Source organism: Rhinolophus sinicus, chromosome 17, assembly GCF_057876585.1.
Source record: "Rhinolophus sinicus isolate RSI-liver-muscle chromosome 17, RSI-T2T, whole genome shotgun sequence".
NCBI classification, from domain to species: domain Eukaryota; kingdom Metazoa; phylum Chordata; class Mammalia; order Chiroptera; family Rhinolophidae; genus Rhinolophus; species Rhinolophus sinicus.
In genome coordinates, this window is record NC_142517.1 from 183,892,657 (window position 1) to 183,907,479 (window position 14,823).

At 34.6% G+C, this 14,823-nt stretch overlaps 1 protein-coding gene across 1 annotated transcript in view; it reads right to left on the reverse strand.

Moving 5' to 3' along the window:
* CATSPERT (catsper channel auxiliary subunit tau) overlaps positions 1-14,823 on the reverse strand; it is an 85,297-nt gene that overhangs the window by 59,967 nt on the left and 10,507 nt on the right. Inside the window, exons 4-6 of the mRNA XM_019726809.3 lie at positions 13,667-13,827; positions 6,620-6,742; positions 685-729 (exon numbers count right to left, since the gene is read on the reverse strand). Of these exons, the coding sequence (XP_019582368.3) occupies positions 685-729; positions 6,620-6,742; positions 13,667-13,827 (329 nt within the window). The remainder of the gene's footprint in view (positions 1-684; positions 730-6,619; positions 6,743-13,666; positions 13,828-14,823) is intronic.

Here is a 14,823-nt window from a genome sequence, read left to right on the forward strand (position 1 = left end):
GAGGTAATGATCTCAAACGAGCATCATTCTGTTTTTTTAAGTCTCTTGACTATTGGCAGCAGAAGCCAATTTTTAAGTACTTAAAAAGAAATTCAAGTAAGAATTGTAAATAACTCTTTAGAACAGGGGTGTCCAAACTGCGGCCCGCAGGCCAGCTACAGCCCGTGATCCATTGTTAATTGGCCCGCAGCAAATTCCAAAAACATATTTAGTTTACTTAAATAAACCAGGTGAGGCAATACGTACTTCACCTCGAGTGAGTGGCCCGGCTGTTTGTGTATTTTACCGCATATGGCCCTTGGTGAAAAATGTTGAAGAAAGTTTGGACACCACTGCTTTAGAAGCTCCTCAAGGAGAAAAATAATAAGTCCCTTAATTCAGCAAGTGAGGATCTTAAGGCTATGCAGTCAAAAAAGGCATTTTACTCTCTTACCCAATATTTTCTAATTTTCTTGTTCACCATACAGTAAGATAGCAGCAAAACAAAACAAAAAAAAAGTGGAGATGAAGATTTTTGTGAGCAAATATTGTACTTTCTATTTAATACATTTCCATTAATTCAAACAGTGACGAGTAGTGTAACAAAAGAATGAAAAACAGTATCAGAGGCTACAAACAATATTAAAGTTACATGAAATGTTAAGTGTGTGCACAAAACTTTGGAAGTTTCAGTCAAGTTCTTACTGTATTTTTATTCAGCATTTGAAATTCTTCAGTAAAGCATCCTTTCTAGAAAAAGTAATAAATAATAAAGTTCTAAAATATAGACTCACTCATGTAGTCACCTGTATATAATCCAAACCATTGCATAATTTTTTTTAAAAATCAGGTAATGATTTTTAATACACATATTAATTTAATAGCTAAAATATAAACATAATGAATGGTTGGAAGAAAATAAAAATTCCAGGTTTTACCAAAAATAAAGGTTAATATTTACATTTATGTTTTAGACAAAAATGTTCCTGCTAGTTATAGTTCCCCTTTTTGGAAGTCTTAGAGGGAACCCCCTTGCCTACACTCCTTTTGAAGGGTTAAACGCAAATCTACAAGATAAGCAGACTCAGGACAGAACTGCTTCTCACATCTCTCAGGAACTATTGGGATCTTTTTAACCAGGTAAATCTTTGATAGTATCCCTGGTCACTATATCTGGTACATCTCTGCTGTGCTATTAGTCCTACCTAATCCATCATCCCACGGTTCCCTTTCTTCCCAGCATTTTCCATTGTGGTTCATGGAATTCCCATTCTATGATTAACAAACAACCTTACATCTTTAACTGCTCCACTAAACATTCCCCTTTGCTTTACCTGAGACCTTGCTCACCACTAAGGATGCTACTTCCCTTACAGACCCCTCAAGTGAAGGCTCACATACTTCAGGATCAGGAGGTGGGGTAACATCCTCTACACATCCTCCTATTGTTTCCATGTAGATATAAACAGTTTTCCTCTTTTAAGTCTCCTGTTGTCTGGCATGTCTTTTAGACATTCTGTTCACTAATTCTCATTTAGTGAAATCTGGCACCTGGTTCACACATCGCTTGCACCCCCCACTCTACAAGAATCTATTTAACACCTGCCCTTTCAGTTCCTGATGAGATATTATAATGAGGGAAATAATAGGTGGTTACAATGGCAGACATTGCACAGAATTAGCTTATCATAAACAGTAAGTCTTCACTCAACGTAGTTGATAGGTTCTGGGACTTTAAGCGAAATGACATATAGCAATTCCACCAATACCATAGGCTAATTGATATAAACAAGAGTTAATTAAGTTCCTATGGCATTTCATCAATGTTTATAACAAAATGACATTATTCAAAGACCTGCTCTAAGTTCTTCATATAATATCATAAGATTTCTCAGGAAATTCGTAAATAACTTAAACTGATTTCCTTAATGACCCTTCAACCTGCTCTTTATATAATAGCTTCTTGCTTTTGATAGCTTCCCTTTTCCAAAGTGGGGAGTGGGGAAACATCTCACTGTTCCAAGACTGCCTTTTTCTTCTTCTTCTCTTTTATAAACTGTCTCTGCTTTTGATCAAAGATTTCAACCTATTGATTCATCTCCCTCATATAAAAGTAAACTTTTAGTCATACTTTTAACTATTGTAAATGTATTTGTATTGTTTCTGCAGGTCCCATTCAGATCTGCCCAACTGAGTTTTCACTGGAGCCAATTAAAATATTCATCCTGAATGTGCATCTCATCCAGATCCACTGAGTTTTAGGCTTGGCTTCAGTCAGCTCCTCTGGTGAGTTTCAATGTGTGGCAATGAGCTTTTTGGCTTCCTGTCCTGAATTTGGGTCTGCTCTGCACAAAGCAAGTTACATGGCTAAGCCTGGGAGGGGAGGGGGAAACTGTACACTCCTCAGAGGTATGGCTACAGAGAGATATGATTCTGTAGGGACCATTACTGTAACAATCCTGTACGCCTTTGAATTCTCTGTTGCCTTTCTCAAATAATTGCAGTGGCTACCAATCTGTCTAACCGTTGAATTTATCACCTAGTCCTCGGCTCATCTAGTAAGGATCATATAACCAAAGCAATAAACACAAATAGTACGATTCATCCCAAAATTAATCACATTCCCTTTTATAATCAATACAGGAATACTATAAACTCCAATATACTTATATGCCTTAATTACCTAAGGCTTAACAGCTAGCTGATGTGTCTGGATTCTCTCAGAACCTCAAAGGGACCAAGATGTATCGGGGATAGGAAGGAACCAGGGATTAGGGATTCATGCTACAAACTAATTGTTTCTTTATAAACCTATGTAAAATCTATTATGTGATTTGTTTAATTCAACTCAAGGTTTTTGTCCTCCATAATCAGAGTCAATTACATTCAGAAAGCAACTGACACTAACTGACAATTATAAAAATATATGTGTGTCCTCTCCATGTGTACTGGCAGGATAATTGTACAATCAGATGGCCTTCCCATGATCTGTGGTTTGGGTCTGGTCATCAGGTCTTTCCACCTCATCCAAGCACTAGATTTTACCAGTCTGCATGAGGATTTCGACCCTAGCTAGCAGTTCTAGAACCGAAATAAATGGTGTATAGCCTACCCCGCATGTGACCCAAATAGCAAATGATGGAGCTCAAACTTTGGAGAACATACAGAACAGCACAAGCTTGTTGACTAGAACCATCGTAATAACAGAACTGTCCTTGACCTTTTACTGTACAGTTGAGGTAGAGTCTGTGCAACAGCCTATGCCTCTTGTACCTATTTAAACACTTCAGGAAAAATGGAATAATCAAATTAAAAGGCCCCCATGAAAACACATTCCAACATTATTAGCTATTAGAGAATTGCAAATTAATACCACAACGAGATACACTACACACCTATCAGAATGGCTGAAGTAGAGAATAGTGACTATACACACGAGGATGAGCAGAAACTGGATCATTCCTACATTTCTCGTGGGAATGTACGATGGCACAGCCACTCTGGAAAACAGTTTGGCTGTTTCTTTAAAAACTGCACAAGCAACCACCTTACACCCCAGAAATAACCCGAGAAATGAATATATATGTTCTTGCAAAATCCTGGACGTGAATGTTTATAGCAGCTTTATTCATAACAACCCCAAACTGGAAACGACTCAGATGTCCTCCAGGGGGCAAATGATGAAACAAACTGTGGTACGTTCACACCGTGGACTATTACTACTCAACAACAAAAAAGGAATAAGCTCTCAATACATGCAACAACCTGAATGATTCTCCAGAGAATTATGCTGGATGAAAAAAAAGAATCCTAAAAGGTTACATACTGTACGATTCCATTTATATAACATCCTTGAAATGAGAACGGTGTGGGAGGGAAGTGGGTATAGCTATAAAAGGGCAACATGTAGAGATAGAAATGTTCTGCATCTTGGTTGATACTGTATTACAGTTTTCAAAGATATAATCGGGGGGAAATACAAAAATCTTGTGATTTTCTACATCATTTAAGCCCCAGCACCCATCCCATCCTTTTGCTGTAGTTGTCATATGCATCACATCTACAAACATTATAAACCCCACAAGACAAGATTATAGTTTTTGTTTTGGTGATATATATTTTAAAGAAATTAGGGGAAAAAAGTCTCTCCTCTGACATTTCTATTCTGCAAAGTCTATGAAATAAAATTTTTATTTCAAATACTGTATTTTTCAGTTCTAGAATTTGTATTTGGTTCTCTTTGTATTTTCTATTCTTCTGCTTCTGTTTATAAAAAAGAATTGGAAGGAAATTCTGGTAAATGAAATGCTGTGCGAGAATTGTGGGATGGTAGGTGTTATTTTCATTTAAAAAATTTATCCTCATAAAACTAAATACTGAAAAGTTCGCACAAACAAATGTAGTCTAAATATGAGTATTCTAGCTACTTCAACAAAATGTGACTAATGTCACATATTTCTGATGCCTAAATTGCCATGTAATGAATTTTCATCATTCCTCTCCCCAAATTCTTCTGAGAATCTTCCAGTGCTTAACTGTTATTCATTAGTCAACATGTTCTTCTTCACCTGATGCCTCTTGCTAATATATTGGAAAGTTATCTGATTTTCCCCAAGTTCTTATTATATGACAATTTTCAAACACACAGATCAGTTGAAAGACTATAACAAGTACCAATATACCTTCCACCTATTTAAACAAGTTCAAACATTTGTTTAATTTAACAAATGTTAAAACTGTTCTAGCATTTTCCATGTTTACTTTATCTGTGTGTATGTGTTGCGTGTGTGTGTATGCCTGTGTGTATATATATGTGTGTGTGTATATAGATATATATATATTTACTGCACCATTTTTATAAATTGCGGCCATCATGTCACTTCACTCCAAAATGTTAAAACTTCACCTTACATACTGTAAAAACAAGGATATTCTTCTACCACAATATCAGCATCACACTTCAGAAAATGAACAATTTTAGAATTTTATCTAATATTCAGTATATATTCAAAATTTCCTAATTGTCCCAAGAATGTCTTTTGTAACTTCTTCAAATCTGTATTCAAAGTTGTTATACCTCTTAATCTAGAACAGTTCCTCTATCTTTGTTTGTTTGTTTTAATGATCTTAACTTTTTAAGGAATTAAAGATGGTATGTCTCACATTATGGAGTTAACTTATCATCATGGTAGTGTTTAATTTTTTTCCCTATCCCCTAAATTCCTGTTAAACTAAAAGCTAGATCTAGACTCAGCTTTATTATACTTGAGTTAAACATTTTTGATGAGAATAATTCATAGGTAATGATGTGTCTACATTGTGCCGCCGTAGGAAGTACATGATGTTAAGTTGTCCATAGTTACTCATGCAAGGTTCAAACTCTTGTTTAAAGTGGTAACCACCACGTCTCTCTATTATACAGGCACATTTTCCCCTTTGCAGTAATTAATCTATGGATCATTACTGTGGCACCATGTAAGTATCTTGTTCCCTAATAACCTTTTACCTAATGTTTTTAGTACTGTGTTTCCCCGAAAATAAGACCTAGCTGGACAATCAGCTCTAACGTGTCTTTTGGAGCAAAAATTAATATAAGACCCGATCTTATATAACATAAGACCGGGTCTTATAAAATATAATGTAAGACCCGGTCTTATAAAGTATTTTTGCTCCAAAAGATGCATTAGAGCTGATTGTCCGGCTAGGTCTTATTTTGGGGGAAACAGGGTACCATTGCTAAGTCTTAACTGTTAAGTTAATCATTATTTACTATAAAGAGTTGCAAAAATGGTGAATTTGTAATTCCATCATTCCTTCTATACTTATTTTCATTCTTCTATATAAAAATAAAAAACTTCCCTTTTTCTTCCCATGCTCTTTTATTTATTTATTTTTTGAAAATCACCAAGGATTCATAGATTTTTCTTTATTCAGAATTTGTAATGATCTTTTTGATATTCAAATTACCCTGAAATTGGCCAGTAGGAGTCTCTGCAATTTGGTTTCTGTGTCTTTTGACATAACTCCATCAGTCTTTGAGGGCTTCCTTGCTTTATGCCCTAACAAATATCACTGAATCACTGAAAACCCTTCAGATTGTTCATGCTTGTTCACTAACAAATTAGTTTTCTTCCTTTGAGTTCAGGGCAACCATGACTGCTGGAAAGGGCAAGGGAGTCTCCTAGGAAGGAGAAAGAGAAAGGCAAGGAACCGCAAAAATCTGTGTATAAATTCTGCCAAAAACTTTGGCTGACCCCTAAATGACACACACAGGGCAGATGGCAAATAGCCCAACTCAGGATAAAAGAACTGAAATTCACGCTCCCAACTAAGAGAGTTTGTGATTAGAGTCTTATTTTAAAACATTTCAGAAAACAATAAGATATGCTTAGTCTTTCAGGTTGTATCACTGTCCTTCCAGAAAATAAATTTTCAAAAACATTATGCTGTTATAAACCAAATCTTTCTTTCTTTTTCTTTTTTTTTTTTTTTTATAGCTAGCAGGAGATACTGTTTCCTAAGCACATGAGTTGGAAGGCAGATAATAAACAAAAGGAGTCCATCAGGTATAGCTATATCATAACAACGAACACCAACTGAACAATGTGATACCAAGGTGAAAAATGATTTTGATACATACCTGAATTACTTCATAAAGGTGTACCTGAACACTCCCTAACAAGAGAGGATATTTTTCTTTATTATCATTTTGCATTAGTTCCAAGTAAATATTATTCCTCTCATCATCTTGACGTCTGGGAACCTTGATACAAAATACATATTTAAAAAAGCATTAAATTTTCAGTCTAAATTTCAGATATAATTTTTGAATACACCCATAAACTATATTATATTATGTGCAAATCCAATGATTAGTTTTTGTATGTTATTAGCCTTAAAACTTTTCAATCTCAGAGTCACATATACCCTAATGTCAACAAAAATCAGGATCTTGTTTATGTCTAATGTCAATTATAGTCTTTTTGAAACACCCATTGCCTACATTCTCTTTTTTAAATTTACACAAAGTTGAAAAAAACACTCAACTACGTTAACCTTAGCACTCTGCTGGAACTACATTATTAAAGGTAATCCAATATCCAATATCCAATCCAAATAATCTAGGGAATCCAAACATGCAATATCAAAAGACATTCAACAGTCTTTTCAGTCTTTTTTCTTTATTTTTTTCATAAAATGTATACCATTGTCTCAATTTGGAATACTCTACTACCCTGAATTCTGTAACACAATACTATTATCATGTCACCTTTAAAATTCATACTCTAAAAATCTCATGCCTCCCTAACTCAAGATTCTAAGTGCTTTTTTAAAAAAACAATTTTGAGATATAATTGACATGTAACATTGTATTACTTTTAGCTGTACAATCGAAATGACTTGATATTTGTATATATTGCAAAATGATTATCACAATAGGTTTGTAGCACCCATCATAACAGTTACATTTTTTTTCTGATGAGAACTTTTAAGATCTACCCCCTTAGCAACTTTTAAATATACAATACAGTATTATTAACTACAGTCACGTGCTGTACATTACATTCCCGGGACTTATGTCTTGTAACTGGAAGTTTGTACCTTTTGACCTCTTCCCCCATTTCACCCATCCCCAAAACCCCACATGTGGCAACCACCAATCTGTTCTTTGTACATATGAGTTCAGCTTGGGTTTTCTTTGTTTGTTTTTTTAATTCCACGTTTAAGTGGAATCATACAATTTTGTCTTACTGTCTGACATTTCACTTAGCATAATGCCTTCAAGGTCTATCCATGTTGTTGCAAATGGTAGGATTTCCTTCTTTTTATGACTGAATAATATTTGTGTGTGTGTGTGTGTGTGTGTGTGTGTGTGTATCACATTTTAAAAATCCAACTATGGATGGACAGTTAGGTTTTTTCCTATGTATTGGCTATTGTAAATAATGCTGCAATGAACATGGGGGTGCAGATATCTTTCTGAGGTAGTGATTTTGTTCTCTTTGGATAAATACCCAGAAATAGAATTACTGGATGATATGGTAGTTCTATTTTACATTTTTTGAGGAACCCCCATACTGTTTACCATAGTGGCTGCACCATTTTACCATCCTATCAATAATGCACAAGGGTTCCATTTTCTCCACATCCTGGCCAATACTTGTTACTGTCTTTTATAATAGATGGTAGCCATATTAACAGGTATGAGGTACTAGCTCACTATGGTTTTGATTTGCATTTCCCAATGATTAGTGATGTTGAGCATCTTTTCATGCACCTGTTGGCCATTTGGATGTCTTCTTTGGGAAAATGTCTATTCAGATCCTCTGCTCATTTTTAAGTTGGATTTTTTTTTCTATTGACTTGCATAAGTTCTTTAGATATATTTGGATATTAACCTCCTATCAGATATATGATTTGCAAATATTTTCTCCTGTCTGTTGTGTTTTTATTTTGTGTTGGTTTCCTTTGCTGTGCAGAAGATTTCAGTTTGATGTAGTCCCACTTGTTTATTTTTGCTTTTGCTTTTGCTTTTAGTGTCAAATCCAAAAAATCATTGCTAAGACCGATATCAAGGAATTATCCCTATGTTTTCTTCTAGGAGTTTTATGGTTTCAGGTCTTATACATTTTCAAGTCTAGTACATTTTTAGTTTGTTTTTGTATATGGTGTAAGATAGTGTTCCAGTTTCAGTCTTTTACATGTGACTGTCCAGTTTTCCCAACATCATTTAATGAAGAGACTGTCCTTTCTCCATTGAATATTCTTGGCTCCTTTGTCATAAATTCACCATATATGTGTGGGTTTATTTCTGAGCTTTCAATTCTGTTCCATTGATCTATATGTTCATTTTTATGCCAATACCATTCTGTATTGATCACTATAGCTTTGTAATATAGTTTGAAATCATGACGTGTGATGCCTCCAGCTTATTCTTCTTTCTCAAGATTGCACTGGTTATTCAGGGTCTTTTGTGGTTATATAAAAGGTTTAGGATTGTTTTTCTATTTCTGTGAAAAATACCATTGGGATTTTGATAGAGGTTGCACTGAAATTTTAGATTGCTCTGACTAGTGTAGACATTTTAACAATATTAATTCTTCCAGTCCATAAGCATGGAATATTCTTCCACTTATTTGTGTCTTCAAATTCTTTCATCAATGTCTTGTAGTTTTCAATATACAGGTCTTTTACCTCCTTGATTAAATTTATTCCTAGTTATTTCATTTTTTATGCAATTGTAAATGGGACTGTTTTACCATATCATGCACAACAGCATAATTCCACTTATACCTCCTTATCCTTTGTGCTCTTCTTGTCACCTATTTCTCTTCTACATATGACATAAATTCTACCATTCATCATCATTACTTTATTTTAAACAGTCTATAGTCTTTTAAAGAACATTTTTAAAAATAGTATTTTTTTAAATAGTCTTTTATTTTTACCCCAAAATTTACCATTACCTGTGCTCTTCATGCCTCCCTGTGCATCTGGGTTTCTATCTGGGATTCCTCTCCAACTTGAAACTTCCTTTGCCATTTATTATAATGAAGGTCTCCTAGACAAAGTCTCTCAGCTTTTGTCTTTTACAATAGTTTTGAAGAATATTTTCACTAGATTTAGAAATCTAGGGGTTTTTTATTTAGCACTTGAAAGATGGCATTCCCTTGTCACTTGACCGCCGCTGTTTCTGATGGGAAGTCTGCTCTTACTCACCTGTGGGTTTATCTCTATTGCCTGTTTTTATTTCTCCATGAGTAGCAATTTTTATTGTATGATGGGCATTGTAAAAAATATGTAGTAGAGACTCTTAGTTTTCATATCTTCCTCTAAAAAGTATTAAGTTCTTCTCTGAAAGGCAATTAATTACTGGCAGGCCATCTTGATCCTGTGACAGCTTGGTTTAAGGATGGGTCTATTTCAGGTTTTTGTTCTTTGTCTTAGAGTTTAACCCTTACTCTTAGGAAACGGTACTTACTCCGAAGGCTTGGCCTTTCTGGAATCTCAAATGAATACTGACAATGTTCAACCAGGCCTCTCCATTTTAGCTATGTCAGACTCCAATGACTCTGAAATTGTGACTTCTGAAATCTCTGTTCAGCTCTCAGCTCTCCAGCATCTGTTCTCTGCACTGTCTCCTAGAAACACTCCTTGCTCATGAACAACTTAGGATCCAGTCAAGAATCTGAGTGGAATGTCTACAGAGATTCCTGGGGCTCCCTGTCTGCTGCTCCCTCCTCTCTAGCACGCCTCCTTACAAATTCCAGCCACCTTAGCAGCCCCATACTCTCATCTGTTTCCTCTGCTCAGCCTCTGCTTCCTTCCCCTCACAAGGCTGCGATTTTGCTTGGGTTTCACTTCCCTGTACCAGGTTCACTGCCAGACAGAAACCTGCTGTAAATGTGGAGCTCACCTCTAGTGCTTCCCTTCTCTCAATAATTGCAGCCCTCCAATTTCCATTGTCAAATACCAGAACATAGTTTTACAGTTCTTTAGAGCAAAGAATAAATCCAATGTCAGCTACTCCAGTATGGCCAGATCAGAAATCCACTACTATTCAATCTTCAATATGAGCTTTTAGTACATCACTTACCCAACAGCCTTCCAGCAGAATTAAACTAAGTTAAATCCACTTACTATTCCTTTTTATTTTTTGGTTTGTGTGTTTTTGTAAGTTTTAGCAAATTAAAAGTCCTGAAATATATACAGTATTTTATTTTATCCTAGTTATATTGTACCTAGTTTAAAAGTCAAACAGTTCTACAATGGTTAAAACAAAGGAACTGTGTGTTTTTTTCCTCCCACCTGTATTAACCTTTTTTCCCTGTATTTTATGATGTTTTGACATCTTTAGAAGCTTGCAATATCCATTAATCTGTTTGTTTGGGGACGGGGACTGGGGGAGCTGGGTGAAAAGAGAAGGGATTAAGAAGTACAAATCGGTAGTTACAAAATAGTCACAGGGGTGTAAAGTATAACATAGGGAATATAGTCAACAATAGTGTAATAACTATGTATGGTGCCAGGTGGGTACTAGAGTTATGGGGGGGATCCCTCGTAAATTATATAAATGTCTAACCACTACGTTGTACACCTGAAACGAATATTAAATGTCCACTGTAACTGAAAAATTAAAATTAAAAAGTAAAGTAAAAGAAGCTTGCTGGCCAGAGAGAGACTTTCCCTTCACAGGCTAGCCAGCTCCTAGAGAGAGCAAAGGGCGTGGCTGTAAAGAAGCACATCTTTCACATGCAAACTAACCAATTCCACTCTTAGAGCTCTAATCACCTCCCCATCTAACTTCCCCGGCCCTAAATCACCCCTAGGGCCTAGTACCTAGCAACCAGAGACTTCTCGGACAGGCCCAAACCTGATGGAATTATTCAAATTGGCTAGTCCTAAACTGCTGACTGTGCCCTGCATTGCCTTACTCAAGGAAAGCTCAGTGAAGGCTTTGGCCTAGGCTCTCCCCTTGCTTCTGTCTTCTGCTTCCTGACCAACTGGATACTTCCCCTGTGGCCCTGTGTGAATGGTGTGTCTCATTTTCTCAGGAAATATTAGTAATAAATTCTTCTTTCGATGGCCTTAGTCTCTCCATGTCATCGAGTCATATCTCTATAAGTAAACATGTTTAGAACACTACCCTACCCATCCCCTAATTTCTACTCCTCAGAAGCCAACTTTCAACCTTATTACGGGGTTTCCCCGGATTTTTTGTCATGAAATCATGTTTCTAAGTATAACATGCTTATATTATTGTTAGTTGATTTTTTCACTTTTAGATACTATCTATTGACTGCTTATTGTGCAAGAAAAATATGAGCTCTCAACACCCTCCCCTGACAATTTTCACATTTCTCTTTTCCTCATTCCTCAATATGTTATGTTTTACTTTTTTGTTCGACTAATACTTAGTGTTTACATTATTATGCATATGTAACTATTTTTCAGACTTTAACATTATAGTTATAATGATTATATTTCCTTTGCTGTATCATTTTTTAAATTTCCCTGGTGTTAATATGTGTCAATTTTTTTTTGTTTGCTTGTGCAATTTTCTATGTAATCATGAATAAGTCATTCCCAAACTTCTGAGTTCCATTAAAATTCTCTTAATATTCTTAAACTAATAGGTTCTATTAAAATAAATGTAGGAAAAAGATTTTGATTATGTTAATGAAGATAAGCACACTGTTAATTTATATTATTTTCCAGTATTAATTTCACATTTTATTTAAATGGACATATATCCATAAAATTCTCCAAAATTTGGCAATGAAGCTTAGGAAAACTCTTTGCAAAGTTAAATAAATAGCATGGATTACCTTTAGCATAACTATGTCTTTTTTTTTTAAACCTATGCTTAAAGAAGTTTCTTCAATATTCAACATTTAAGCAAAATGAAGTTTTTAAAAAATAAAAATATGGAGCATAGAGGAAATTTTTAGGATTTCAATAAAATTCAACCAGTGTAACAAAACTATTGGGAAACAACTGGACTAATCAATGAATCTTCCAGCTACATGAAATAGTGTTGCTCATTTTAAAGAAAACTCTTAGATACGTTTAATATTCTAAGAAGCTTAACTATAAACAAAAGCAAATTCTCAGCACAGCAAGCTCTGGTGTGAGAGGCACCAGAAGTTCAGTCTGAAGTCAGACTGATTTATTTCCAGCTCCATCATTTACTAGTTTTCATGACCTTATGAAAATTCTTTAAATCTTACAGTACCGGTTCCCTCATCTGCAAAATAAGGCTCCTAATAAGAGTATTTATATACTCTTTTTAGGAGGCATATATATATATATATATATATATATATATATATATACACACACATATGTGTGTGTGTGTGTGTGTATATGGCATATATATGTAAATATATGTCTGTATATATGTATATATATATATGGCAGTTTATAAAGACTGAATAAGTTAATCCATGCAAAAATACTTGGAGAGATTTTATATAAGAAGAAAGGAGAGAGGGACAGGAGGAGATAAGAAAAAAGAAAGTGTATGCTATAGACTAAACATCTGTGTCCACTCAAAATTCATAAGTTGAAGCCTAAATCCCCAATGTGATAGTATTTGTAGGTGGGGTGTTGGGGGTAATTAGATCGTGAGGGTGGAACCCTCATGAATTGGATTAGTGCCCTGATAAGAAGAGACAGTAAAAAGATGATCTCTCTTTGCTCTCTTCCATATCACTATACAATGAGAAGACAGCCATTGGCAAACCAAGAATTAGGATCTCACCAGACAACAAATCTGACAGCACCTTGATCTTGAACTTCCTACCTTCAAGAAAGGTGAGAATTAAGTGTTGTTTAAGCCACCCAGTCTATGGTAATTTGTTAGAACAGCCGGAACCGACTACGATAGGGTAGGAGAAGGTAGATGGGAGGGGAAGAGCAAGCCAGAGAAAAATGCAGGTGTGATAAACAGACTCACAGACAGTAAGATTTTAGGGAAGAAGGCCACTAAGATTATGCATTTTACAGTAAGCTGTTTATTAAAAAAACAAAAAACAAATATAGCCCATAATATAGAAAGACTACTATAAGATATCAAATAAAAAGGAAGTGCTTGATTCTTTCTTATCACCCCAAAAGATATAATGTAGAATATTTGAAACTATAAAGATGCATTCTTATATCTAGAAGAGAACTTTAACATTACCTGTACAGAAAAATATTTCACTTCATCAAACTTAATTACAGTATTCTGGTCATTAGAGCTATATAGTTTGTTTTGGGGTAGCAAACTACGCATCTTTGTATGTTTCACAATGTTGTTTATAGAAATGCGAATGAATAAATTATTGTAATGTTGCAAACTGACTGAAAATACATAGATATTTAGGAAGCAAATTTTGTTGTAATTGAAAAATAACACAATATAAAATTAATCCATTAAACAATACAGGCCAAACCTAAGAATCAATCAAATAGATAAAGAAGGTAATTGTACAGCATAGTAAATAATAAAAAAGTCCTTTAAAATAGTATTTTTGCCCATCAATGGTAGATACAATATCAGGAGGAAAAGGATGATTCTTCCTTAGACCACTTCTCATATTTTTACCCTCACATTTCCACTGTAATTCCTTTGCAAATTTTTCTTTGTTTGTTTAAGGTGACTAAACATTTACAATAGAGAGCTAAAATTTTTTTCTAAGCATAATTGTATAGAAATTCAAAAAATACATCGTTTGAGAGTAATTTATTTTTTATTTTAAGACAAAATTTAAAGCAGCATTCTACTCTAATTCACTTCACTATATACTTCATTTATACTATACTGGTCTGTTTTTATCTTTCAGAGCACTCCATGCACTAAAACAATTTTGTTTTTATGATTTAACTAATTACATTAAAAAAATCTCTTTATATAGAATTCTCATTAGTTCACTTACATAAAAAAGAGACCCTAAGTCTTCACAATGACACTGAGTTTATGCCGTGATCAATCTATTAATAGGAATTCAGCTTAAAGGCACCAAGGTAAATAAATCCTTTAAACAACGTTTAAGAGAAGCAATTACTTAGAAATAAATTAGTATTACTTAGAAATTAATTAGTAATATATATTCCAAGAAGATATTTATTTTTCCTTTAAGTTATATGGTGACTAAGGTCAATTATATATGGCTGAAAACCTTTGTCACTCTCTTATCAAAAAGCAGAATTTATTTTCCTCTGCTCTGGAATCTGGCCTGGCCCTGTGACTACTTTAATATGCAACAGACATGACCAGTGCTAGGATTAGGATAGGTTGAGAAGGGCACTAGCTAGGGCGCAACATTTAAAATAAAACCACAAACTTTAGTAACGAAG